This window comes from Vidua macroura, unplaced genomic scaffold (assembly GCF_024509145.1).
Source record: "Vidua macroura isolate BioBank_ID:100142 unplaced genomic scaffold, ASM2450914v1 whyUn_scaffold_135, whole genome shotgun sequence".
Lineage (NCBI taxonomy): Eukaryota > Metazoa > Chordata > Aves > Passeriformes > Viduidae > Vidua > Vidua macroura.
In genome coordinates, this window is record NW_026530552.1 from 135,572 (window position 1) to 162,133 (window position 26,562).

At 49.0% G+C, this 26,562-nt stretch overlaps 1 protein-coding gene across 1 annotated transcript; it reads left to right on the forward strand.

Annotated features, from left to right (window-relative positions):
• The first annotated feature begins 1,807 nt into the window (after window positions 1-1,807).
• On the forward strand, window positions 1,808-24,003 carry LOC128802650 (fibrinogen-like protein 1). Its single transcript, XM_053969207.1, has 6 exons — window positions 1,808-2,182; window positions 11,994-12,216; window positions 15,598-15,735; window positions 17,191-17,407; window positions 19,287-19,482; window positions 23,857-24,003. Exons 1-6 carry the CDS (start codon window positions 1,808-1,810, stop codon window positions 24,001-24,003), a joined length of 1,296 nt encoding a protein of 431 aa, XP_053825182.1.
• Window positions 24,004-26,562: the final 2,559 nt, after the last annotated feature.

The window sequence follows — 26,562 nt, forward strand, 5'->3', positions numbered from 1 at the left end:
TTTCTTGGGAATGGCTGGAATGGGATTGGGAATTTTAAGGGGTTTAATCCATGTCCTTTTTTTCTTGGGAATGGCTGGAGTGGGATTGGGAATGTTGGGGGGGTTCTAATCCCTGTCCTGGATCTTTGGGAATGGCTGGAATGGGATTGGGAATTTTGTGGGGGGGTCTGATCCATGTCCTGCATCCTTGGGAATGCCTGGAATGGGATTGGGAATTTTGAGGGCTCTGATCCCTGTCCTTTTTTCCTGGGAATGGCTGGAGTGGGATAGGGAAATTTAGTGGGATCTAAACCATGTCCTGAATCCTTGGGAATGGCTGGAATGGGATTGGGAATGTGGGGAGGGGTCTGATCCATGTCCTGGATCTTTGGGAATGGCTGGAGTGGGATTGGGAATGTGAAGGGGGTTTGATCCCTGTCCTTTTTTCCTGGGAATGGCTGGAATGGGATTGGGAATGTTGTGGGGGGGTCTGATCCGTGTCCTGGATCTTTGGGAATGGCTGGAAAGGGATTGGGAATGTTGGGGAGTTTAATCCATGTCCTGAATTCTTGGGAGTGGCTGGAATGGGACAGGGAATTTTGAGTGGATATAATCCATGCATTTTTTTCCTGGGAATGGCTGGAGTGGGATAGGGAAATTTAGTGGGATCTAAACCATGTCCTGAATCCTTGGGAATGCCTGGAATGGGATAGGGAATGTGGGGAGGGGTCTGATCCATGTCCTGGATCTTTGGGAATGGCTGGAATGGGATTGGGAATGTGGGGAGGGGTTTGATCCCTGTCCTTTTTTCCTGGGAATGCCTGGAATGGGATTGGGAATGTTGTGGGGAGGGGTCTGATCCGTGTCCTGGATCGTTGGGAATGCCTGGAATCCTTGGGGATTGGGAATGTTGTGGGGGGGTCTGATCCATGTCCTGGATCTTTGGGAATGGCTGGAAAGGGATTGGGAATGTTGGGGAGTTTAATCCATGTCCTTTTTTCTTGGGAATGGCTGGAATGGGATAGGGAATTTTGAGTGGATATAATCCATGCATTTTTTCCTGGGAATGGCTGGAATGGGATAGGGAAATTTAGTGGGATCTAAACCATGTCCTGAATCCTTGGGAATGCCTGGAATGGGATAGGGAATGTTGTGGGGGGGTCTGATCCCTGTCCTGGATCGTTGGGAATGGCTGGAATGGGATAAGGAATCTGGGGAAGGGTCTGATCCATGTCCTGAATCCTTGGGAATGCCTGGAATGGGATTGGGAATTTTGTGGGGGGGTCTGATCCATGTCCTGCATCCTTGGGAATGCCTGGAATGGGATTGGGAATGTGGAGGGGGTTTGATCCATGTCCTTTTTTTCTGGGAATGACTGGGACGGGATAGGGAAGTTTAGTGGGATCTAATCCATGCCCTGAGTCCTTGGGAATGCCTGAAAGGATCCAGGAATTTTGGGAGCACCTGTGGATATTCCTCCCAAAAGATTTTCCATCATCCATCCCCTTTCTCTGATCCCCATTCCCAGGAAACGCCGGAATTCCGGGATACCCAGTCCGGGAGAGCCGTCTCCTCCCCACACCTGATCCCGAGCGGCCGGAATTCCGGAATTCCCGGGAATTCGCTCACCTCATCCCGACTTCCACACCCTCCCAGCCGCTCCAGAGGGAGGGAATTGCAGCCCACGGAGCCGGAAGAGAGCGGAAGATCCCAACTGATCCCAGCTTGGAATTTTCCGGGATCCGCGATCTCTCCGATCCCATAAATCCGCATTTCTCTGGACTGTGGGAACTGGGAGTCGACACCCGTCGGGCGGCCCCTTTCCCCCATGGAATTCCACCCGGGAAAAGCCGGGCTGCTCTCCCTCCTCCTCGTGGCCGCGCTGAGCCGCCGATCCCTGGAAAAATCCCTTCCCGCCGGCTACCGGGAGCACGAGGATCCCCGGGAATCTCCGGGATTGATCCGGTGCGGGGAATACAGCAACCAGGTGCTTCCGGACGGGCGGTGCCGGATCGTGGCCACGCTGCCGCAGGGGGACGAGCGGCGGTGCCCGGACCTGTTCCGCTGCACCGACGAGGTCTCCTACTGGCTCCACGAGAACGAGGAGCGCAAGCAGCAGATCCTGGAGCTCCGGGAATCCATCTCCGAGCTCCAGGAGGAGCTGCGGAACCACCGGCACCGCGTCAAAGCCCTGGAGATCCAGGTGGGAAAAAAGTGACGTCCGTTCGGGTTTCGTTTTTTTTTTTTCCCGTGGATGGTTTCAGCTCCTGGAATTTTGATTTCCTCAAAATCAATCCCAAATCCTGGAGTTTCATCCATGGAATCTCCTCTACCTTTATAAGGATTGGGGATCCATCCCATTCCCAAAGCCCTGGAGATCCCAGGTAAAGTTGTCCCTGGGAATTTTTTTGGTGAGTGTTTCCAGCTCCTGGAATTTGGCAGGGCTGGAACTTGGATCAGGAACATTCCAGGGATGATTCCCTCAGCATCAATCCCAAATCCTTGAGTTTCATCCATGGAGTCTCCTCCACCATTTTAAGAGTTGGGGATCCATCCCATTCCCAAAGCCATGGAGATCCAGGTGGGAAAAAAGTGGCGTCCGTGGGTTTGGGGGGTTTTTTTCGGTGGGGCATTCCGGCTCCTGGAATTTGGCAGGGTCGGAACTCGCATTCCAGGGATGATTTCCTCAAAATCAATCCCAAATCCTGGAGTTTCATCCATGGAATCTCCTCCACCATTTTAAGAGTTGGGGATCCATCCCATTCCCAAAGCCATGGAGATCCAGGTGGGAAAAAAGTGGCGTCCGTGGGTTTGGGGGGTTTTTTTCAGTGGGGAATTCCGGCTCCTGGAATTTGGCAGGGTCAGAAGTCGCATTCCAAGGATGATTTCTCAAAATCAATCCCAAATTCTTCGGTTTCATCCATGGAATCTCCTCGACCTTTGTAAGGATTGGGGATCCATCCCATTCCCAAAACCCTGGAGATCCAGGTGGGAAAAAAGTGACGTCCGTTCGGGTTTGGTTTTTTTTTTTTCCCGTGGATGGTTTCAGCTCCTGGAATTTTGATTTCCTCAAAATCAATCCCAAATCCTGGAGTTTCATCCATGGAATCTCCTCTACCTTTATAAGGATTGGGGATCCATCCCATTCCCAAAGCCCTGGAGATCTCAGGTAAAGTTGTCCCTGGGAATTTTTTTGGTGAGTGTTTCCAGCTCCTGGAATTTGGCAGGGCTGGAACTTGGATCAGGAACATTCCAGGGATGATTCCCTCAGTATCAATCCCAAATCCTTGAGTTTCATCCATGGAATCTCCTCCACCATTTTAAGAGTTGGGGATCCATCCCATTCCCAAAGCCCTGGAGATCCAGGTGGGAAAAAAGTGACGTCCATGGGTTTGGGGTTTTTTTTTCGGTGGGGAATTCCGGCTCCTGGAATTTGGCAGGGTCAGAAGTCGCATTCCAAGGATGATTTCCTCAAAATCAATCCCAAATCCTTCGGTTTCATCCATGGAATCTCCTCCACCATTTTAAGAGTTGGGGATCCATCCCATTCCCAAAGCCCTGGAGATCCAGGTGGGAAAAGTGACGTCCATGGGTTTGGTTTTTTTTTCCTGTAGTGGATTCCAGCTCCTGGAATTTGTCAGGGTCGGAATTCGCATTCCAGGGATGATTTCCTCAAAATCAATCCCAAATCCTGGAGTTTTATCCATGGAATCTCCTCCATTTTTGGAAGGGCTGTGGATCAATCCCATTCCAAGATGCTTTTCCCACACCAGACCTGGATTTCCGCCCATGCCATGGATCAGGAGCATTCCAGAGATAACATCCCCAAAATGAATCCCAAATCCTGGAGTTTTACCCATGGAATCTCCTCCATTTCAGGAAGGGCTGTGGTTCCATCCCATTCCCAAAGCCCTGGAGATCCCAGGTTAAAGTATCCATGGATTTTTTTTCCATTGGCAATTCCATCTCCTGGAATTTGGCAGGGTCGAAACATGGATCAGGAGCATTCCAGGGATAATTCTCTCAGCATCAATCCCAAATCCTGGAGTTTCATCCATGGAATCTCCTCTACCTTTATAAGGATTGGGGATCCATCCCATTCCCAAAGCCCTGGAGATCCCAGGTAAAGTTGTCCCTGGGAATTTTTTTGGTGAGTGTTTCCAGCTCCTGGAATTTGGCAGGGCTGGAACTTGGATCAAGAGCATTCCAGGGATAATTCCCTTGGCATCAATCCCAAATCCTTGAGTTTCATCCATGGAATCTCCTCCACCATTTTAAAAGTTGGGGATCCATCCCATTCCCAAAGCCCTGGAGATCCAGGTGGGAAAAAAGTGGCGTCCGTGGGTTTGGGGGGTTTTTTTCGGTGGGGAATTCCAGCTCCTGGAATTTGGCAGGGTCGGAACTCACATTCCAGGGATGATTTCCTCAGTATCAATCCCAAATCCTGGAGTTTCATCCATGGAATCTCCTCCACCATTTTAAGGATTGGGGATCCATCCCATTCCCAAAGCCCTGGAGATCCAGGTGGGAAAAAGTGGCGACCGTTCGGGTTTGGTGTTTTTTTTTCCCGTGGATGGTTTCAGCTCCTGGAATTTTGATTTCCTCAAAATCAATCCCAAATCCTGGAGTTTTATCCATGGAATCTCCTCCATTTCAGGAAGGGCTGTGGTTCCATCCCATTCCCAAAGCCCTGGAGATCCCAGGTAAAGTTGTCCCTGGGAATTTTTTTGGTGAGTGTTCCCAGCTCCTGGAATTTGGCAGGGTCGGAACTCGCATTCCAAGGATGATTTCTCAAAATCAATCCCAAATACTTCGGTTTCATCCATGGAATCTCCTCCACCATTTTAAGAGTTGGGGATCCATCCCATTCCCAAAGCCCTGGAGATCCAGGTGGGAAAAAAGTGACGCCCGTGGGTTTGGGGGGTTTTTTTCGGTGGGGAATTCCAGCTCCTGGAATTTGGCAGGGTCGGAACTCACATTCCAGGGATGATTTCCTCAAAATCAATCCCAAATCCTTGAGTTTCATCCATGGAATCTCCTCCACCATTTTAAGAGTTGGGGATCCATCCCATTCCCAAAGCCCTGGAGATCCCAGGTAAAGTTGTCCCTGGGAATTTTTTTGGTGAGTGTTTCCAGCTCCTGGAATTTGGCAGGGCTGGAACTTGGATCAAGAGCATTCCAGGGATAATTCCCTTGGCATCAATCCCAAATCCTTGAGTTTCATCCATGGAATCTCCTCCACCATTTTAAGAGTTGGGGATCCATCCCATTCCCAAAGCCCTGGAGATCCAGGTGGGAAAAAAGTGACGTCCGTGGGTTTGGGGTTTTTTTTTCGGTGGGGAATTCCAGCTCCTGGAATTTGGCAGGGTCGAAACTCGCATTCCAGGGATGATTTCCTCAGAATCAATCCCAAATCCTGGAGTTTCATCCATGGAATCTCCTCCACCATTTTAAGAGTTGGGGATCCATCCCATTCCCAAAGCCATGGAGATCCAGGTGGGAAAAAGTGGCGTCCGTGGGTTTGTTTTTTTTTTTCCCGTGGATGATTCCAGCTCCTGGAATTTGGCAGGGTCGGAAGTCGCATTCCAAGGATGATTTCCTCAAAATCAATCCCAAATCCTGGAGTTTCATCCATGGAATCTCCTCCATTTTTTGGAAGGGCTGTGGATCAATCCCATTCCAAGATGCTTTTCCCACACCAGACCTGGATTTCCACCCATGGCATGGATCAGGAGCATTCCAGAGATAACATCCCCAAAATGAATCCCAAATCCTGGAGTTTTATCCATGGAATCTCCTCCATTTTTGGAAGGGCTGTGGTTCCATCCCATTCCAAAAGCCCTGGAGATCCCAGGTAAAGTTGTCCCTGGGAATTTTTTTGGTGAGTGTTTCCAGCTCCTGGAATTTGGCAGGGCTGGAACTTGGATCAGGAACATTCCAGGGATGATTCCCTCAGTATCAATCCCAAATCCTTCGGTTTCATCCATGGAATCTCCTCCACCATTTTAAGAGTTGGGGATCCATCCCATTCCCAACGCCCTGGAGATCCAGGTGGGAAAAAAGTGACGTCCGTGGGTTTGGGGGGTTTTTTCGGTGGGGAATTCCAGCTCCTGGAATTTGGCAGGGTCGGAAGTCGCATTCCAAGGATGATTTCCTCAAAATCAATCCCAAATCCCTGAGTTTCATCCATGGAATCTCCTCCACCATTTTAAGAGTTGGGGATCCATCCCATTCCCAAAGCCATGGAGATCCAGGTGGGAAAAAGTGGCGACCGTTCGGGTTTGGTTTTTTTTTTCCGTGGATGATTCCAGCTCCTGGAATTTGGCAGGGTCGGAACTCGCATTCCAAGGATGATTTCTCAAAATCAATCCCAAATTCTTCGGTTTCATCCATGGAATCTCCTCGACCTTTGTAAGGATTGGGGATCCATCCCATTCCCAAAACCCTGGAGATCCAGGTGGGAAAAAAGTGGCGTCTGTGGGTTTGTTTTTTTTTTTTCCCGTGGATGGTTTCAGCTCCTGGAATTTTGATTTCCTCAAAATCAATCCCAAATCCTGGAGTTTCATCCATGGAATCTCCTCTACCTTTATAAGGATTGGGGATCCATCCCATTCCCAAAGCCCTGGAGATCCCAGGTAAAGTTGTCCCTGGGAATTTTTTTGGTGAGTGTTTCCAGCTCCTGGAATTTGGCAGGGCTGGAACTTGGATCAGGAACATTCCAGGGATGATTCCCTCAGTATCAATCCCAAATCCTGGAGTTTCATCCATGGAATCTCCTCCACCATTTTAAGAGTTGGGGATCCATCCCATTCCCAAAGCCCTGGAGATCCAGGTGGGAAAAAAGTGACGTCCGTGGGTTTGGGGTTTTTTTTTCGGTGGGGAATTCCAGCTCCTGGAATTTGGCAGGGTCGGAACTCACATTCCAGGGATGATTTCCTCAAAATCAATCCCAAATCCCTGAGTTTCATCCATGGAATCTCCTCCACCATTTTAAGAGTTGGGGATCCATCCCATTCCCAAAGCCCTGGAGATCCAGGTGGGAAAAAAGTGACGTCCGTGGGTTTGGGGGGTTTTTTTCGGTGGGGAATTCCAGCTCCTGGAATTTGGCAGGGTCGGAACTCACATTCCAGGGATGATTTCCTCAAAATCAATCCCAAATCCTTGAGTTTCATCCATGGAATCTCCTCCACCATTTTAAGAGTTGGGGATCCATCCCATTCCCAAAGCCCTGGAGATCCCAGGTAAAGTTGTCCCTGGGAATTTTTTTGGTGAGTGTTTCCAGCTCCTGGAATTTGGCAGGGCTGGAACTTGGATCAAGAGCATTCCAGGGATAATTCCCTTGGCATCAATCCCAAATCCTTGAGTTTCATCCATGGAATCTCCTCCACCATTTTAAGAGTTGGGGATCCATCCCATTCCCAAAGCCCTGGAGATCCAGGTGGGAAAAAAGTGACGTCCGTGGGTTTGGGGTTTTTTTTTCGGTGGGGAATTCCAGCTCCTGGAATTTGGCAGGGTCGAAACTCGCATTCCAGGGATGATTTCCTCAGAATCAATCCCAAATCCTGGAGTTTCATCCATGGAATCTCCTCCACCATTTTAAGAGTTGGGGATCCATCCCATTCCCAAAGCCATGGAGATCCAGGTGGGAAAAAGTGGCGTCCGTGGGTTTGTTTTTTTTTTTCCCGTGGATGATTCCAGCTCCTGGAATTTGGCAGGGTCGGAAGTCGCATTCCAAGGATGATTTCCTCAAAATCAATCCCAAATCCTGGAGTTTCATCCATGGAATCTCCTCCACCATTTTAAGAGTTGGGGATCCATCCCATTCCCAAAGCCCTGGAGATCCCAGGTAAAGTTGTCCCTGGGAATTTTTTTGGTGAGTGTTTCCAGCTCCTGGAATTTGGCAGGGCTGGAACTTGGATCAGGAACATTCCAGGGATGATTCCCTCAGCATCAATCCCAAATCCTTCGGTTTCATCCATGGAATCTCCTCCACCATTTTAAGGATTGGGGATCCATCCCATTCCCAAAGCCCTGGAGATCCAGGTGGGAAAAAAGTGGCGTCCGTGGGTTTGGGGGGTTTTTTTCGGTGGGGAATTCCAGCTCCTGGAATTTGGCAGGGTCGGAACTCACATTCCAGGGATGATTTCCTCAAAATCAATCCCAAATCCTTGAGTTTCATCCATGGAATCTCCTCCACCATTTTAAGGATTGGGGATCCATCCCATTCCCAAAGCCATGGAGATCCAGGTGGGAAAAAGTGGCGACCATTCGGGTTTGGTTTTTTTTTTCCCCGTGGATGATTCCAGCTCCTGGAATTTGGCAGGGTTGGAAGTCGCATTCCAAGGATGATTTCTCAAAATCAATCCCAAATTCTTCGGTTTCATCCATGGAATCTCCTCTACCTTTGTAAGGATTGGGGATCCATCCCATTCCCAAAACCCTGGAGATCCAGGTGGGAAAAAAGTGGCGTCCGTGGGTTTGGTTTTTTTTTTTTCCGTGGATGGTTTCAGCTCCTGGAATTTTGATTTCCTCAAAATCAATCCCAAATCCTGGAGTTTCATCCATGGAATCTCCTCTACCTTTATAAGGATTGGGGATCCATCCCATTCCCAAAGCCCTGGAGATCCCAGGTAAAGTTGTCCCTGGGAATTTTTTTGGTGAGTGTTTCCAGCTCCTGGAATTTGGCAGGGCTGGAACTTGGATCAGGAACATTCCAGGGATGATTCCCTCAGTATCAATCCCAAATCCTGGAGTTTCATCCATGGAATCTCCTCCACCATTTTAAGAGTTGGGGATCCATCCCATTCCCAAAGCCCTGGAGATCCAGGTGGGAAAAAAGTGACGTACATGGGTTTGGTTTTTTTTTTCCTGTAGTGGATTACAGCTCCTGGAATTTGTCAGGGTCGGAATTCGCATTCCAGGGATGATTTCCTCAGAATCAATCCCAAATCCTTGAGTTTCATCCATGGAATCTCCTCCACCATTTTAAGAGTTGCGGATCCATCCCATTCTCAAAGCCATGGAGATCCAGCTCCTGGAATTTGGCAGGTTCGGAACATGGATCAGGAGCATTCCAGGGATAATTCCCTCAGCATCAATCCCAAATCCATCAGTTTCATCCATGAAATCTCCTCTACCTTTATAAGGATTGAGGATCCATCCCATTCCCAAAACCCTGGAGATCCAGGTGGGAAAAAGTGGCCTCCGTGGGTTTGGGGGTTTTTTTCGGTGGGGAATTCCAGCTCCTGGAATTTGGCAGGGTCGGAAGTCGCATTCCAAGGATGATTTCCTCAAAATCAATCCCAAATCCTTGAGTTTCATCCATGGAATCTCCTCCACCATTTTAAGAGTTGGGGATCCATCCCATTCCCAAAGCCATGGAGATCCAGGTGGGAAAAAAGTGGCGTCCGTGGGTTTGGGGGGTTTTTTTCGGTGGGGAATTCCAGCTCCTGGAATTTGGCAGGGTCGGAACTCACATTCCAGGGATGATTCCCTCAAAATCAATCCCAAATCCCAGAGTTTCATCCATGGAATCTCCTCCACCATTTTAAGAGTTGGGGATCCATCCCATTCCCAAAGCCATGGAGATCCAGGTGGGAAAAAGTGGCGTCCGTGGGTTTGGTTTTTTTTTTTCCCGTGGATGATTCCAGCTCCTGGAATTTGGCAGGGTCGGAAGTCGCATTCCAAGGATGATTTCTCAAAATCAATCCCAAATCCTTCGGTTTCATCCATGGAATCTCCTCCACCATTTTAAGAGTTGGGGATCCATCCCATTCCCAAAGCCCTGGAGATCCAGGTGGGAAAAAGTGACGTCCATGGGTTTGGTTTTTTTTTCCTGTAGTGGATTCCAGCTCCTGGAATTTGTCAGGGTCGGAATTCGCATTCCAGGGATGATTTCCTCAAAATCCACCCCAAATCCTGGAGTTTTATTCATGGAATCTCCTCCATCTTTGGAAGGGCTGTGGATCAATCCCATTCCAAGATGCTTTTCCCACACCAGACCTGGATTTCCACCCATGGCATGGATCAGGAGCATTCCAGAGATAACATCCCCAAAATGAATCCCAAATCCTGGAGTTTTATCAATGGAATCTCCTCCATTTTTGGAAGGGCTGTGGTTGCATCCCATTCCCAAAGCCCTGGAGATCCCAGGTCAAATTATCCATGGATTTTTTTTCCATTGGCAATTCCATCTGCTGGAATTTGGCAGGGCTGGAACTTGGATCAGGAGCATTCCAGGGATGATTCCCTCAGCATCAATCCCAAATCCTGGAGTTTCATCCATGGAATCTTCTCTACCTTTATAAGGATTGAGGATCCATCCTATTCCCAAAGCCCTGGAGATCCCAGGTTAAAGTATCCATGGATTTTTTTTCCATTGGCAATTCCATCTCCTGGAATTTGGCAGGGTCGAAACATGGATCAGGAGCATTCCAGGGATAATTCCCTCAGCATCAATCCCAAATCCTGGAGTTTCATCCATGGAATCTCCTCTACCTTTATAAGGATTGGGGATCCATCCCATTCCCAAAGCCCTGGAGATCCCAGGTAAAGTTGTCCCTGGGAATTTTTTTGGTGAGTGCTCCCAGCTCCTGGAATTTGGCAGGGCTGGAACTTGGATCAGGAACATTCCAGGGATGATTTCCTCAACATCAACCCCAAATCCTCGAGTTTTATCCATGGAATCTCCTCCACCTTTGGAAGCACTGTGGATCCATTGCCAGGCCCACGGCAGGGATTGGGAAGCGGGAGGGAATTCCCAGGCTCCTGAGGGATTTGGGAATTTCTGGATAAAACCTGTTCTGAAATCCAATGGCTACATGGAGGGAGTGGAACATTCCCGATGGGATCGGGGTGTCCATCCCCTGGAATTCGCTCTGGGAATCCCCTGCCTGCTTCACCCTGAATTTTACACGGGATCAGAGCCTGGTTTTCCTGGGGAAAAAAATAGGGAAAGGAAGGAAAATATTCCTTTAGGGGCATCCAGGGTGGGAATTCTCAGGATGAGGAGACCACAGAGCCCCTCCAGAGCTGGGAATGTGCAGCTGGATCAGGGAATAATCCAGGGAATCCTCAGAGCCACTTCCCAATCCCAAAGGGGCTCCAGGAGAGCTGGAATTTGGGGAAGGGCTGGAGGGGCAGGAGCCAGGGAATGGCTTCCAGTGGGAAAGGGGAGCTTGGGATTTTGGGATCTTGGGAAGGAATTCCTGACTGGGCTGGAATTCCCAGAGAATCCCCGGATCCCTGGCAGTGCCCAAGGCTGGGTTTGGATCACCCCGGGATCATGGGAAGTGTCCCTGGGATGGGATTGAAGGTCCATGGATCCCATCCCAAACCATTCCGGGATTCTGGGATCAAGGACACTCAGGATCCATCCCGAGGGATTTTTATGGAATTTGGGGATGGAAAAGGGAAGGGAGACCCTTCCTGGAGTCGCAAGATTCCAAGTGAAGCCCCTGGATTGCAAAATTCCTTCTCCAGGAGGAGTTGGGATGGGGATGGATCCAATCCCAGGGCTGGGAGAGCTGGGAATGTGCAGCTGGATCGGGGAAGGATCCAGGGAATCCTTGGAGCCGCTCCCCGATCCCAAAGGGGCTCCAGGAGAGCTGGAATTTGGGGAAGGAACCAGGGAATGGCTTCCAGTGGGAAAGGGGAGCTTGGGATTTTGGGATCTTGAGAAGGAATTCCCGACTGGGCTGGAATTCCCAAAGAAGCCGTGTCCACCCCTGGATCCTTGGGAATGTCCACGGAAAGGTTGGAGCACCCTGTGATGGTGGGGGGGTGTCCCTGCCCATGGAATGGCACGAGCTGGAAAATCCCGACGACGAAAGCGTTTGGAAAGAATTCCCACATTCCCAACCCGCTCTTCCCTACCCTTCACGGAATCCTGGGAATACCAAGCTGGCTAGGGACCTCCCATGAGAATCCCAACCCCAACCCTTGGGATCTTTGACCCCCGAATCCACCACCTCGCCGTCATTCCCAATCCCCTTTTTTCCCCCCACCCCTCGCAGCACGAGGAGGCGGCGGGGCGGAACCAGAGCCTGATCCAGAGGGTGCAGGACCTGGAGCAGCATTCCCGGGAATCCAGCACGCTCCAGCACATCCAGGCCACGCTGCTCTACGACATCCAGGCCCAGATCAACAACATCTCCGCCCTGGCCGACTGGGCCTGGAGGAACCCCAGCTGCCTCCATCCCGCCGATATCCGCGTCCAGGAGGAGATGCGGCATCCAGGTGACGGGGAATGGGGCCGGGAATGGGATCGGGAATGGGGCCGGGAAAAGCGCTTCCCATCCCGCTCCATCCCGGCTCCCTTCCGTAGCTTTTCCAGCTCTGTGGGTGTGGGATGCACTCAGGATCACACCTGGAGTTTGCGCAAATCCTGGGAATATTTTCCATCCAAAAAAACCCACAAAAAATTCCTGAAAATTTGGAGTTTTTACCATAAAAAATTCAGTTTTTCCCCTTAAAAACCCAACAATTTTTTGTAATTTCTCTGGTTTTAGTGGGGTTTTTTTGTTGTTTTTTGCCAGGTTTTTGGTTCTTTTCCAGCAGGAGATGCGGCATCCAGGTGGCAGGATTGGGGCTGGGAATGGGATTGGGAATGGGATCAGGAATGGGATCAGGAAAGGGATGGGGAATGGGATCGGGAATGGGATCAGGAAAAGGATCGGGAATGGGATCAGAAATGGGGTCAGGAATGGGATCAGAAATGGGGTCAGGAATGGGACCAGGAATGGGATCGGGAATGGGGCCGGGAAAAGCGCTTCCCATCCCGCTCCATCCCGGCTCCCTGTGGGATTCCACAGCTTTTCCAGCTCTGTGGGTGTGGGATGCGCTCAGGATCACACCTGGAGTTTGCGCAAATCCTGGGAATATTTTCCATCCAAAAAAACCCACAAAAAATTCCTGAAAATTTGGAGTTTTTACCATAAAAAATTCAGTTTTTCCACTTAAAAACCCAACAAATTTTTGTAATTTCTCTGGTTTTAGTGGGTTTTTTTTTGTTGTTTTTTGCCAGGTTTTTGGTTCTTTTCCAGCAGGAGATGCCGCATCCAGGTGGCAGGATTGGGGCTGGGAATGGGATTGGGAATGGGATTGGGAATGGGATCAGGAATGGTATCAGAAAAGGGATGGGGAATGGAAATGGGAATGGAACCAGGAATGGGATCAGGAAAGGGATCAAGAATGGGATCAGAAATGGGGTCAGGAATGGGATCAGAAATGGGGTCAGGAATGGGATCAGGAATGGAATCGGGAATGGGATCGGGAAAAGCGCTTCCCATCCCGCTCCATCCCGGCTCCCTGTGGGATTCCGCAGCTTTTCCAGCTCTGTGGGTGTGGGATGCGCTCAGGATCACACCTGGAGTTTGCGCAAATCCTGGGAATATTTTCCATCCAAAAAACACCTGCAAAAAATTCCTGAAAATCTGGAGTTTTTACCATAAAAAATTCAGTTTTTCCACTTAAAAACCCAACAATTTTTTGTAATTTCTCTGGTTTTAGTGAGGTTTTTTTTGTTGTTTTTTGCCAGGTTTTTGGTTCTTTTCCAGCAGGAGATGCGGCATCCAGGTGGCAGGATTGGGGCTGGGAACGGGATCAGGAATGGGATCAGGAAAGGGATGGGGAATGGGACCAGGAATGGGATCGGGAATGGGATCGGGAAAAGCGCTTCCCATCCCGCTCCATCCCGGCTCCCTGTGGGATTCCGCAGCTTTTCCAGCTCTGTGGGTGTGGGATGCGCTCAGGATCACACCTGGAGTTTGCGCAAATCCTGGGAATCTTTTCCATCCAAAAAAACCCACAAAAAATTCCTGAAAATTTGGAGTTTTTACCATAAAAAAATTCAGTTTTTCCACTTAAAAACCCAAGAATTTTTTGTAATTTCTCTGGTTTTAGTGAGGGTTTTTTTGTTGTTTTTTGCCAGGTTTTTGGTTCTTTTCCAGCAGGAGATGCCGCATCCAGGTGGCAGGATTGGGGCTGGGAATGGGATTGGGAATGGGATTGGGAATGGGATCAGGAATGGTATCAGAAAAGGGATGGGGAATGGAAATGGGAATGGAACCAGGAATGGGATCAGGAAAGGGATCAAGAATGGGATCAGAAATGGGGTCAGGAATGGGATCAGAAATGGGGTCAGGAATGGGATCAGGAATGGAATCGGGAATGGGATCGGGAAAAGCGCTTCCCATCCCGCTCCATCCCGGCTCCCTGTGGGATTCCGCAGCTTTTCCAGCTCTGTGGGTGTGGGATGCGCTCAGGATCACACCTGGAGTTTGCGCAAATCCTGGGAATATTTTCCATCCAAAAAACACCTGCAAAAAATTCCTGAAAATCTGGAGTTTTTACCATAAAAAATTCAGTTTTTCCACTTAAAAACCCAACAATTTTTTGTAATTTCTCTGGTTTTAGTGGGTTTTTTTTGTTGTTTTTTGCCAGGTTTTTGGTTCTTTTCCAGCAGGAGATGCGGCATCCAGGTGGCAGGATTGGGGCTGGGAACGGGATCAGGAATGGGATCAGAAATGGGGTCAGGAATGGGATCAGGAATGGAATCGGGAAAGGGATCGGGAAAAGCGTTTCCCATCCCGCTCCATCCCAGCTCCCTGTGGGATTCCACAGCTTTTCCAGCTCTGTGGGTGTGGGAGGTGCTCAGGATCACTCCTGGAGTTTGCGCAAATCCTGGGAATCTTTTCCGTCCAAAAAACACCTGCAAAAAATTCCTGGAAGTTTGGATTTTTTACCAGAAAATTTGGAATTTTTACCATAAAAAATTCAGTTTTTCCACTTAAAAACCCAACAATTTTTTGTAATTTCTCTGGTTTTAGTGGGTTTTTTTTGTTGTTTTTTGCCAGGTTTTTGGTTCTTTTCCAGCAGGAGATGCGGCATCCAGGTGGCAGGATTGGGGCTGGGAATGGGATTGGGAATGGGATCAGGAATGGGATCAGGAAAGTGATGGGGAATGGAAATGGGAATGTGATCGGGAATGGTATCAGAAAAGGGATGGGGAATGGAAATGGGAATGGAACCAGGAATGGGATCAGGAAAGGGATCAAGAATGGGATCAGAAATGGGGTCAGGAATGGGATCAGGAATGGAGTCGGGAATGGGGCCGGGAAAAGTGCTTCCCATCCCGCTCCATCCCGCCTCCCTGTGGGATTCCGCAGCTTTTCCAGCTCTGTGGGTGTGGGATGCACTCAGGATCACACCTGGAGTTGGCGCAAATCCTGGGGATGTTTTCCATCCAAAAAACACCCGCAAAAATCCCCGGAAATTGGTCGCTTTTACCATTAAAAAATTCATTTTTTTTCCCCTTAAAAACCCAACAATTTTTTTTTTTTTTTTTGTAATTTCTCTGGTTTTTGTGATTTTTTTTGGCCAGGTTTTTGGTTGCTTTCCCTGGAACAATTTGGGATTCTCCCTGGAATAATTTCAGATTTTCCCTGGAATAATCCCCTTTAAGCTCCGGAAAAATCCCCGTGACCGGTGGGACCTGGACCCTGATCGCCAAAATTCCGTCCCTGAACCTCCAAATCCAGGGATATATTTTTTTTTCCCCCCAGTTTTTTTTAATGGGAAAAGCTGTAACCGCGGCTCTCTCCCCGTTCCCATTCCCAGAAATCAAACACGGCCGGAATTGTCCCATCGACTGCGCTTCCGTCTACTACAACGGGCTCCGGAGATCCGGCATTTACAGCATCCTGCCCTCGGTCCGCGGAATTCCCATCGAGGTCCTCTGCGAGATGGACACGGAAGGTCCGGAATTCCGAAGGGATTTGCCCCGCCGCAGGGTTGGATCCCGGGGATTCCGGGCGTGGTTGGGCGCTGCGGCGTTCCCAAGGCTGCCGGAGATCCGGGAGGGTTTGGGAAAGGCTCTGGTGGGGATTTTGGGATGTCCCGGAGTTGGAGCGATGATCCTGGTGTGGGTCTCATCCGGCTCGGGATTTGAGTCAAAGCAGGTGGAGGGAATACTAAATCCTGGAATGGTTTGGGTGGGAAAAGACCTGAAATCCCATCCCATTCCAATTCCGACACCTCCCTCTATCCCGGGGTGCTCCAGCCATTCCTTGGACGCTGCCAGGGATCCAGGGATTCTCAGGGAATTCCAGCCCAGCCCCTCCCCAGCCTCCCAGCCAGGAATTCCTTCCCAAGATCCCAAAATCCCCAAATCCCGACCCTCTGGCAGTGGGAGCCGTTCCCTGTCCTGGCATTCCAGGCCCTTTTCTCAAATCCCTCTCCAGATCTCCTGGATTGGATCCAGACCCATCCCAACTCCTCCTGGAGAAGGAATTTTTGGGATCCAGGGGCTTCACTGGAAATTCGGGACTCCAGGAAGGGTCTCCCTTCCCTTTTCCATCCCCAAATTCCATAAAAATCCCTCGGCATGGATCCTGAGTGTCCTCAATTCCAAAATCCTGGAATGGTTTGGAATGGGAACCATGGATCTTCAATCCCACGACCTCCGGGTGATCCAACCTTTCCTTGGGTACTGCCAGGGATACGGGGATTCTCTGGGAATTCCAGCCCGGCCAGGAATTCCTTCCCAAGATCCCAAAATCCCAAGCTCCCCTTTCTCACTGGAAGCCATTCCCTGGCTCCTGCCCCTCCAGCCCTTCCCCAAATTCCAGCTCTCCTGGAGCCCCTTTGGGATCGGGAAGCGGCTCCAAGGATTCCCTGGATCCTTTCCCGATCCAGCTGCACATTCCCAGCTCTCCCAGCCTGGCATTGGATCCAGCCCCATCCCGACTCCTCCTGGAGAAGGAATTCCGGGATCCAGGGGCTTCACTGGGAATCCAGGACTCCAGGAAATTTCTCCCTTCCCTTTTCCATCCCCAAATTCCATAAAAATCCCTCGGGATGGATCCTGAGTGTCCTCGATCCCAGAATCCCAGAATGGTTTTGATGAGATTCATGGACCTTCAGTCCCATCCCATTCCAACCCCAATCCCAGGTTGATCCAACCTTTCCTTGGGCACTCTCAGGGATTCTCTGGGAATTCCAGCCCAGGCAGGAATTCCTTCCCAAGATCCCAAAATCCCAAGCTCCCCTTTCCCACTGGAAGCCATTCCCTGGCCCCTGGGCCTCCACCCTTTTCTCCCGAATCCCTCTCCAGCTCTCCTGGACAATTCCAGGGATTTGAATTCTGATGGAACTGCCTGGCACTCCCCGGCTTTTCCCTGGATTTTCCCACCTCCCGTCCTCTCCCGGCAGGGGGCGGCTGGACCGTCATCCAGAGGCGCCAGGACGGATCCGTGGATTTCAACCGGACCTGGAACGAGTACAAGGAAGGATTTGGGGACCTCAACGGGGAATTCTGGCTGGGCAACGACAACATCCACAGGATGACGAGCCAAGGGGATTATTCCCTACGGATCGACCTGGAAGATTGGAATAACAAACACAAACACGCCTTCTATCAGGTCTTCAGGTAAAAAACCTGGCATAATTCCCGGGATTTCAAACCCTGGGAGACCCTCAGGCAATGGGAATTCTGTCCAGGGAGGTTTCCAGGCTGAGCTCAATCTGCATTTCCCTTCCCACCTGGATTTCATCCCAAATTTAAAGCTGGATGAGAGTTAGGGAATGTGCAGCGTCACGCCCAAAGCCCAAATCCATGGGAAAAACCCATGGATAATCCCTGGATTCTCCCTGTTTTTCCGGCCCGAATTATTGATCTCTGTGCCCGAAATCCAAGGATTTTGAGGAATTTGCCCCAAAATTCCTCAGAATTCCTCAAAGGGGCTCGCGATTTTTCCTGGTTCGGATTTTTGTCCTCTCTGCTTCTTTGTTTCCTGGAATCCTTTGGAATCTCCAGCCCTTCCCCTCTTCCCATATTTTATTTTTCCAACCGCATCAGCCGCATCCTGGATTATTCCGGAGTGACCAGGAGTGTCTGGAATGTCCCAGAGGATCCCACTACTCCCTTTTTCCCCTGGAAATGCTCGCGGCTCCTAAAATCCCGGAATGCTTCGGGTGGGAGGGGACATTTCCAACCTCATCCCATTCCATGGGCAGGGACACCTTCCACAATCCCAGGTTGCTCCGGCCGTTCCTTGGGCACTGCCAAGGATCCAGGGATTCTCTGGGAATTCCAGCCCAGCCAGGAATTCCTTCCCAAGATCCCAAAATCCCAAGCTCCCCTTTCCCACTGGAAGCCATTCCCTGGCTCCTGCCCCTCCAGCCCTTCCCCAAATTCCAGCTCTCCTGGAGCCCCTTTGGGATCGGGAAGCGGCTCCAAGGATTCCCTGGATCCTTCCCCGATCCAGCTGCACATTCCCAGCTCTCCCAGCCTGGCATTGGATCCAGCCCCATCCCGATTCCTCTTTGAGAAGGAATTTTGGGATCCAGGGGCTTCACTGGGAATTTGGGACTCCAGGAAGGATCTCCCTTCCCTTTTCCATCCCCAAATTCCATAAAAATCCCTCGGGGTGGATCCTGAGTGTCCTTGATCCAAGAATCCCGGAATGGTTTGGGTGGGAAGGGACATCAAATCCCATCCCATGGACACTTCCCACGATCCCAGGCTGCTCCAAGCCCATCCAAACTTTCCTTGGACACTGTCAGGGATTCTCTGGGAATTCCAGCCCAGCCAGGAATTCCTTCCCAAGATCCCAAAATCCCAAGCTCCCCTTTCCCACTGGAAGCCATTCCCTGGCTCCTGCCCCTCCAGCCCTTCCCCAAATTCCAGCTCTCCTGGAGCCCCTTTGGGATCGGGAAGCGGCTCCAAGGATTCCCTGGATCCTATTTTTTTCCCCCTTGGCGCCGCATCCCAAAGTCTTTGCCTGCTGAGACAGAATTCCCGGCTGGAGCAATCCCAGCAGCTCCAGAGGATTCTGGAAAGGTTTGGGTGGGAAAGGACCTTCGATCCCATCCCATTCCATGCCCTGCCATATCCCAGGAGCCACCTGGGAATTGTGGGAAGTGTCAGGGTTGGAATGGGATGGTCTTTGAGGTCCCTTCCCACCCAAACCATTCCATAATTCCATGATTCCACTAATTATCTCCATCTCCGGGATGCTCCTTACGCTGGATAATTAAAGGGATTTTCCCAAGGCTCCCACATTCCTTTGTCGTGTTTTTCCCAGTCTTGCTCCACCCACTTCATCCCGAAATTCCCAAATTCCCCACCACCCCCATCCCACAGAAGGGAAAAAACCTCCTCATCCCCGACTCTTTGAGGCGCTAAATCCCAGCAGGGATCGCGGCCGGAGCAGCCACGCCTTAGGAAAGCCGCGATCCCGGCTGGAAAACGAAAATTCCGACGGAATTCCGACGATCCCATGGAAACATTCCTTTGTCCCCCGCAGCATCGAGGACGAGGAAAACTTCTACCGGCTTCACGTGGACGGATTCAGCGGCACCGTGGAGGATTCCTTCGCCTGGTACCACGACAAGAGGAGCTTCAGCACTCCGGATTCCGGGAATATCTGCGCCGAGATTTCCCACGGGGGCTGGTGGTACCACCAGTGCTTCTTCTCCAACCTCAACGGCGTTTACTACAAGGTGAAGGACCGGGAGGGATTTGGGAATTTTTTTCCCCCCCGACTGGAGATTTTTTTCACCCAGCCTGGAGATGAGAGGAAAAGTGGGATGGAGAGGGTGGAATGGGAGGAGCGAGGATGCTGCTCCTGGGATCATGGAATTGTTGTGGTTGGAAAAGTTCTCCGAGGATGAATCCAGCCATTCCCAGAATTCCCATCCTGCCACAGATCCGTGTCCTCCCAAATCCACCCAGGAATGGGAAATCTGCCCCTGGAGTCATGAAATTGTTGAGGTTGGAGAAGTTCTCTGAGGCTGAATCCAAACATTCCCAGAATTTCCAATCCTGCCACTGATCCGTGTCCTCCCAAATCCATCCAGGAATGGGAAATCTGTCCCAACCCTGGGCTGGAAAACCCTTTCCAGGCAGGAATTATTCCCAATATCCCATAAACCTCCCCTGGAATGTTTGGAGGCCGTTCCCTCTCATCCCATCTCTCATTCCCAGGGAAATCATTCCCGAATTGTTGAGGTTGGAAAAGTTCTCCGAGGATGAATCCAGCCATTCCCACAATTCCCATCCTGCCACGGATCCATGTCCTCCCAAATCCCACCAGGAATGGGAAATCTGCCCCTGGAGTCATGGAATTGTTGAGGTTGGAAAAATTCTCCCAGGCTGAGTCCAACCATTCCCAGAATTTCCAGTCCTGCCACTGATCCGTGTCCTCCCAAATCCATCCAGGAATGGGAAATCTGTCCCAGCCCTGGGCTGGGAAACCCTTTCCAGGCAGGAATTATTCCCAGTATCCCATAAACCTCCTCTGGAATTGCTGGAGGCCGTTCCCTCTCATCCCATTTCTCATTCCCGGGGAAATCATTCCCGAATTGTTGAGGTTGGAAAAGTTCTTTGATGCTGAATCAAAGCATTCCCAGAATTTCCAATCCTGCCACGGATCCGTGTCCTCCCAAATCCCACCAGGAATGGGAAATCTGCCCCTGGAGTCATGGAATTGTGGAGGTTGGAAAAGTTCTCCAAGGCGGGATCCAACCATTCCCAGAATTTCCATCCTGCCACTGATCCGTGTCCTCCCAAATCCATCCAGGAATGGGAAATCTGCCCCAGCCCTGGGCTGGAAAACCCTTTCCAGGCAGGAATTATTCCCAGTATCCCATAAACCTCCCCTGGAATTGCTGGAGGCCGTTCCCTCTCATCCCATCTCTCATTCCCATGGAAATCATTCCTGAATTTTTGTGGCTGGAAAAGTTCTCCGAGGCTGAATCCAACCATTCCCAGAATTTCCAATCCTGCCACGGATCCGTGTCCTCCCAAATCCATCCAGGAATGGGAAATCTGCCCCTGGAATCATGGAATTGTTGAGGTTGGAAAAGTTCTCCCAGGCTGAGTCCAACCATTCCCAGAATTTCCAATCCTGCCACGGATCCGTGTCCTCCCAAATCCCTCCAGGAATGGGAAATCTGTCCCAGCCCTGGGCTGGAAAACCCTTTCCAGGTGGGAATTATTCCCAATATCCCATAAACCTCCTCTGGAATTGCTGGAGGCCGTTCCCTCCCATCCCATTTCTCATTCCCATGGAAATCATTCCTGAATTGTTGAGGCTGGAAAAGTTCTCCGATGCTGAATTCAACCATTCCCAGAATTTCCAATCCTGCCACTGATCCGTGTCCTCCCAAATCCCTCCAGGAATGGGAAATCTGTCCCAGCCCTGGGCTGGAAAACCCTTTCCAGGTGGGAATTATTCCCAATATCCCACAAACCTCCTCTGGAATTGCTGGAGGCCGTTCCCTCTCATCCCATCTCTCATTCCCACGGAAATCATTCCCGAATTGTTGAGGTAGGGAAAGTTCGCTGAGGCTGAATCCAAACATTCCCAGGATTTCCAGTCCTGTCATTGATCCGTGTCCTCCCAAATCCCTCCAGGAATGGGAAATCTGCCCCTGGAGTCATGGAATTGTTGAGGTTGGAAAAGTTCTCCCAGGCTGAGTCCAACCATTCCCAGAATTTCCAATCCTGCCACTGATCCGTGTCCTCCCAAATCCATCAAGGAATGGGAAATCTGTCCCAGCCCTGGGCTGGAAAACCCTTTCCAGGTGGGAATTATTCCCAATATCCCATAAACCTCCTCTGGAATTGCTGGAGGCCGTTCCCTCTCATCCCACCTCTCATTCCCAGGGAAATCATTCCCGAATTGTTGAGGTTGGAAAAGTTCTCTGAGGCTGAATCCAAACATTCCCAGAATTCCCATCCTGCCACGGATCCGTGTCCTCCCAAATCCCTCCAGGAATGGGAAATCTGCCCCTGGAGTCACGGAATTGCTGAGGTTGGAAAAGTTCTCCGAGGCTGGATCCAGCCATTCCCAGAATTTCCAATCCTGCCACGGATCCGTGTCGTCCCAAATCCATCCAGGAATGGGAAATCTGTCCCAACCCTGGGCTGGAAAACCCTTTCCAGGCAGGAATTATTCCCAATATCCCACAAACCTCCTCTGGAATTGCTGGAGGCCGTTCCCTCTCATCCCATCTCTCATTCCCGGGGAAATCATTCCCGAATTGTTGAGGTTGGAGAAGTTCGCTGAGGCTGAGTCCAACCATTCCCAGAATTTCCAGTCCTGCCATGGATCCGTGTCCTCCAAAATCCCTCCAAGAATGGGAAATCTGCCCCTGGAGTCATGGAATTGTTGAGGTTGGAAAAGTTCTCCCAGGCTGAATCAAAGCATTCCCAGAATTTCCAATCCTGCCACGGATCCGTGTCCTCCCAAATCCACCCAGGAATGGGAAATCTGTCGCAGCCCTGGGCTGGAAAACCCTTTCCGGGCAGGAATTATTCCCAGTATCCCATAAACCTCCTCTGGAATTGCTGGAGGCCGTTCCCTCTCATCCCACCTCTCATTCCCAGGGAAATCATTCCTGAATTGTTGAGGTAGGAAAAGTTCTCTGAGGCCGAATCCAAACATTCCCAGAATTCCCATCCTGCCACGGATCCGTGTCCTCCCAAATCCCACCAGGAATGGGAAATCTGTCCCAGCCCTGGGCTGGAAAACCCTTTCCAGGCGGGAATTATTCCCTCTGGAATGGGCGACTCCGCCCCCTGAAATTCCAACGTGGCTCCAGAGGGGCCTTTGGAAAAATTTGGGCATTTTTGGGTATTTTTTTGCCCCACCCACATTATCCTGGAATTCTCTGCTCCCGTATTTCCCAGAGGTCGTTTTTTCCCGTGATCCCATCCCGGAGATGCTTCCAAGCGTTTCCCGCTTGTGGTGGTTTTGGTTCATTAATTAATTTAATACTGTTAATAATTAGCTTAATTTACTTTCGTAATTGTGTTTATTAACGTTAACAAATTTAATTTATTTTAATTTTTCAATGATTTTCAAATTTTTAGATTTTTCACTCCATGTGTTGATGAGTGTTGGTGGGTTTGGGGTTGGTTAATTATTATTATTGTTGTTATTAATGTATTAATAATATTATTTTCCACAATAGACATTAATAAATATCATAAATAATAGTAATAAATAATAATAATTATTAATTCTTATTATGTAATTATTATATATAATTATATATTCTATATATTATAGTATATTGTATATAATTATGTATGATATACTTATATATTATATAATATATAAATATATAAACAAAAAATGCAACTAAATATATAAATATATAACTATATCAATATATAACTAAATAAATAAAAATATATAACGAAATATATATAAATAACTATATCTATAAATATAAATATATAACTAAATGAATAATATAAATAAATATAATTATATATAATATTTTATATTATATATCATATAATATATAATATATAATATATAATATATAATATATAATATGAATAATATAATATAATATAATATAATATAATATAATATAATATAATATAATATAATATATTATATATATAATATATATACTCTATGCATATAATTATATATATTATTATTAGATATTATTATGATAATTACTATTAATATTGATAAATACTATTATTAATAATCCAATTATAATTATAATATTATCTTTTATTAAAATAATATTAGCATAACATTATATTAGAATATTATTAGATCACTAGAATATTATTATAATATATAATAATATTATTGATAATTTTATTAATTATGAATATGATGACGATGACGATGATGATTATAATTATTATTTTAATATTATCATTATTATATTATATTATATTATATTAATTATTATTATTATTATTATTATTATATTTTTTATTATTATTATTATTATAATATATTATTATCATTATATTATTATCATCATTAATTATTATCATTATTAATGTTTTGGTTCATTATTAATTATTGGGGTTTTTTTTACCACTCCTTTCCTTCCCAGGGCGGCCGATATTCCATAAAAAACCGGAAGATGCTGGGCCCGGATGGGATCGTGTGGTATTCCTGGAAGGACACGGACTACTATTCCCTACGGAAGGTGGTCATGATGATCCGGCCGCGCGCGTTCCGGCCCCACCTCTCCCCGTGACCGGATCCCGGGATCTTCCCCGCTTCACATCCCACGGAATGTTGGGAATGGAGGGCCGGGAATCGCGCAGGGAAACGGATTCTGGAAGGACCAAACCGGCGCTCGTGGGTTTTGTGGGAATGGATCCAAGCGGGATCCAACGGGGAATTGATCCCAGTCCTCCAACGTGGGAGATCTCTTGGGAATGGGGAGGTGATTCCTGGGAAGGGAATGGATCCAAATGGGAATTGATCCCAGTCCTGCAACGTGGGAGATCTCCTGGGAATGTGGAGGTGATTCCTGGGAAGAGAATGGATCCAAATGGGAATTGATCCCAGTCCTCCAATGTGAGAGATCTCCTGGGAATGTGGAGGTGATTCCTGGGAAGGGAATGGATCCAAATGGGAATTGATCCCAGTCCTCCAACGTGAGAGATCTCCTGGGAATGTGGAGGTGATTCCTGGAATTGATCCCAGTCCTCCAGCATGGGAGATCTCTTGGGAATGTGGAGATGATTCCTGGGAAGGGAATGGATCCAACGGGAAATTGATCTGAGTTTTCCAACATGGGAGATCTCCTGGGAATGTGGAGGTGATTCCTGGGAAGGGAATGGATCCAACGGGAAATTGATCTGAGTTTTCCAACATGGGAGATCTCCTGGGAATGTGGAGGTGATTCCTGGGAAGGGAATGGATCCAAGCGGGATCCAACAGGGAATTGATCCCAGTCCTGCAACGTGGGAGATCTCCTGGGAATGTGGAGGTGATTCCTGGGAAGAGAATGGATCCAAATGGGAATTGATCCCAGTCCTCCAATGTGAGAGATCTCCTGGGAACTTGGAGATGGTTCCTTGGAAGGGAATGGATCCAACGGGGAATTGATCCCAGTCCTCCAACGTGGGAGATCTCCTGGGAATGTGGAGGTGATTCCTGGGAAGGGAATGGATCCAAATGGGAATTGATCCCAGTCCTCCAACGTGGGAGATCTCCTGGGAATGTGGAGGTTATTCCTGGAATTGATCCCAGTCCTCCAGCATGGGAGATCTCTTGGGAATGTGGAGATGATTCCTGGGAAGGGAATGGATCCAACGGGAAATTGATCTGAGTTTTCCAACATGGGAGATCTCCTGGGAATGTGGAGGTGATTCCTGGGAAGGGAATGGATCCAAGCGGGATCCAACAGGGAATTGATCCCAGTCCTCCAACGTGGGAGATCTCCTGGGAATGTGGAGGTGATTCCTGGGAAGGGAATGGATCCAAATGGGAATTGATCCCAGTCCTCCAATGTGGGAGATCTCCTGGGAATGTGGAGGTTATTCCTGGGAAGGGAATGGATCCAAATGGGAATTGATCCCAGTCTTCCAACGTGAGAGATCTCCTGGGAATGTGGAGGTGATTCCTGGAATTGATCCCAGTCCTCCAACATGGGAGATCTCTTGGAAATGTGGAGATGATTCCTGGGAAGGGAATGGATCCAACAGGGAATTGATCTGAGTTTTCCAACATGGGAGATCTCCTGGGAATGTGGAGGTGATTCCTGGGAAGGGAATGGATCCAAGCGGGATCCAACAGGGAATTGATCCCAGTCCTCCAACGTGGGAGATCTCCTGGGAATATGGAAGTGATTCCTGGGAAGGGAATGGATCCAAATGGGAATTGATCCCAGTCCTCCAATGTGGGAGATCTCCTGGGAATCTGGAGGTTATTCCTGGAATTGATCCCAGTCCTCCAGCATGGGAGATCTCTTGGGAATTTGGAGGTGATTCCTGGGAAGGGAATGGATCCAACGGGGAACTGATCCCACTCCTCCAACATGGGAGATCTCCTGGGAATGTGGAGGTGATTCCTGGGAAGGGAATGGATCCAATGGGGAATTGATCTGAGTTTTCCAACATGGGAGATCTCCTGGGAATGTGGAGGTGATTCCTGGGAAGGGAATGGATCCAAGCGGGATCCAACAGGGAATTGATCCCAGTCCTCCAACGTGGGAGATCTCCTGGGAATATGGAAGCGATTCCTGGGAAGGGAATGGATCCAAATGGGAATTGATCCCAGTCCTCCAACGTGAGAGATCTCCTGGGAATGTGGAGGTGATTCCTGGGAAGGGAATGGATCCAAGCAGGATCCAACAGGGAATTGATCCCAGTCCTCCAACGTGGGAGATCTCCTGGGAATATGGAAGCGATTCCTGGGAAGGGAATGGATCCAAATGGGAATTGATCCCAGTCCTCCAACGTGAGAGATCTCCTGGGAATGTGGAGGTGATTCCTGGGAAGGGAATGGATCCAAGCAGGATCCAACAGGGAATTGATCCCAGTCCTTCAATGTGGGAGATCTCCTGGGAATGTGGAGGTGATCCCTTGGAAGGGAATGGACCCAAACAAAAATTGATCCCAGTCCTCCAACGTGAGAGATCTCCTGGGAATGTGGAGGTGATTCCTGGGAAGGGAATGGATCCAAATGGGAATTGATCCCAGTCCTCCAATGTGAGAGATCTCCTGGGAATGTGGAGATGATTCCTGGGAAGGGAATGGATCCAAATGGGATTCGATCCCAGTCCTCCAACGTGGGAGATCTCCTG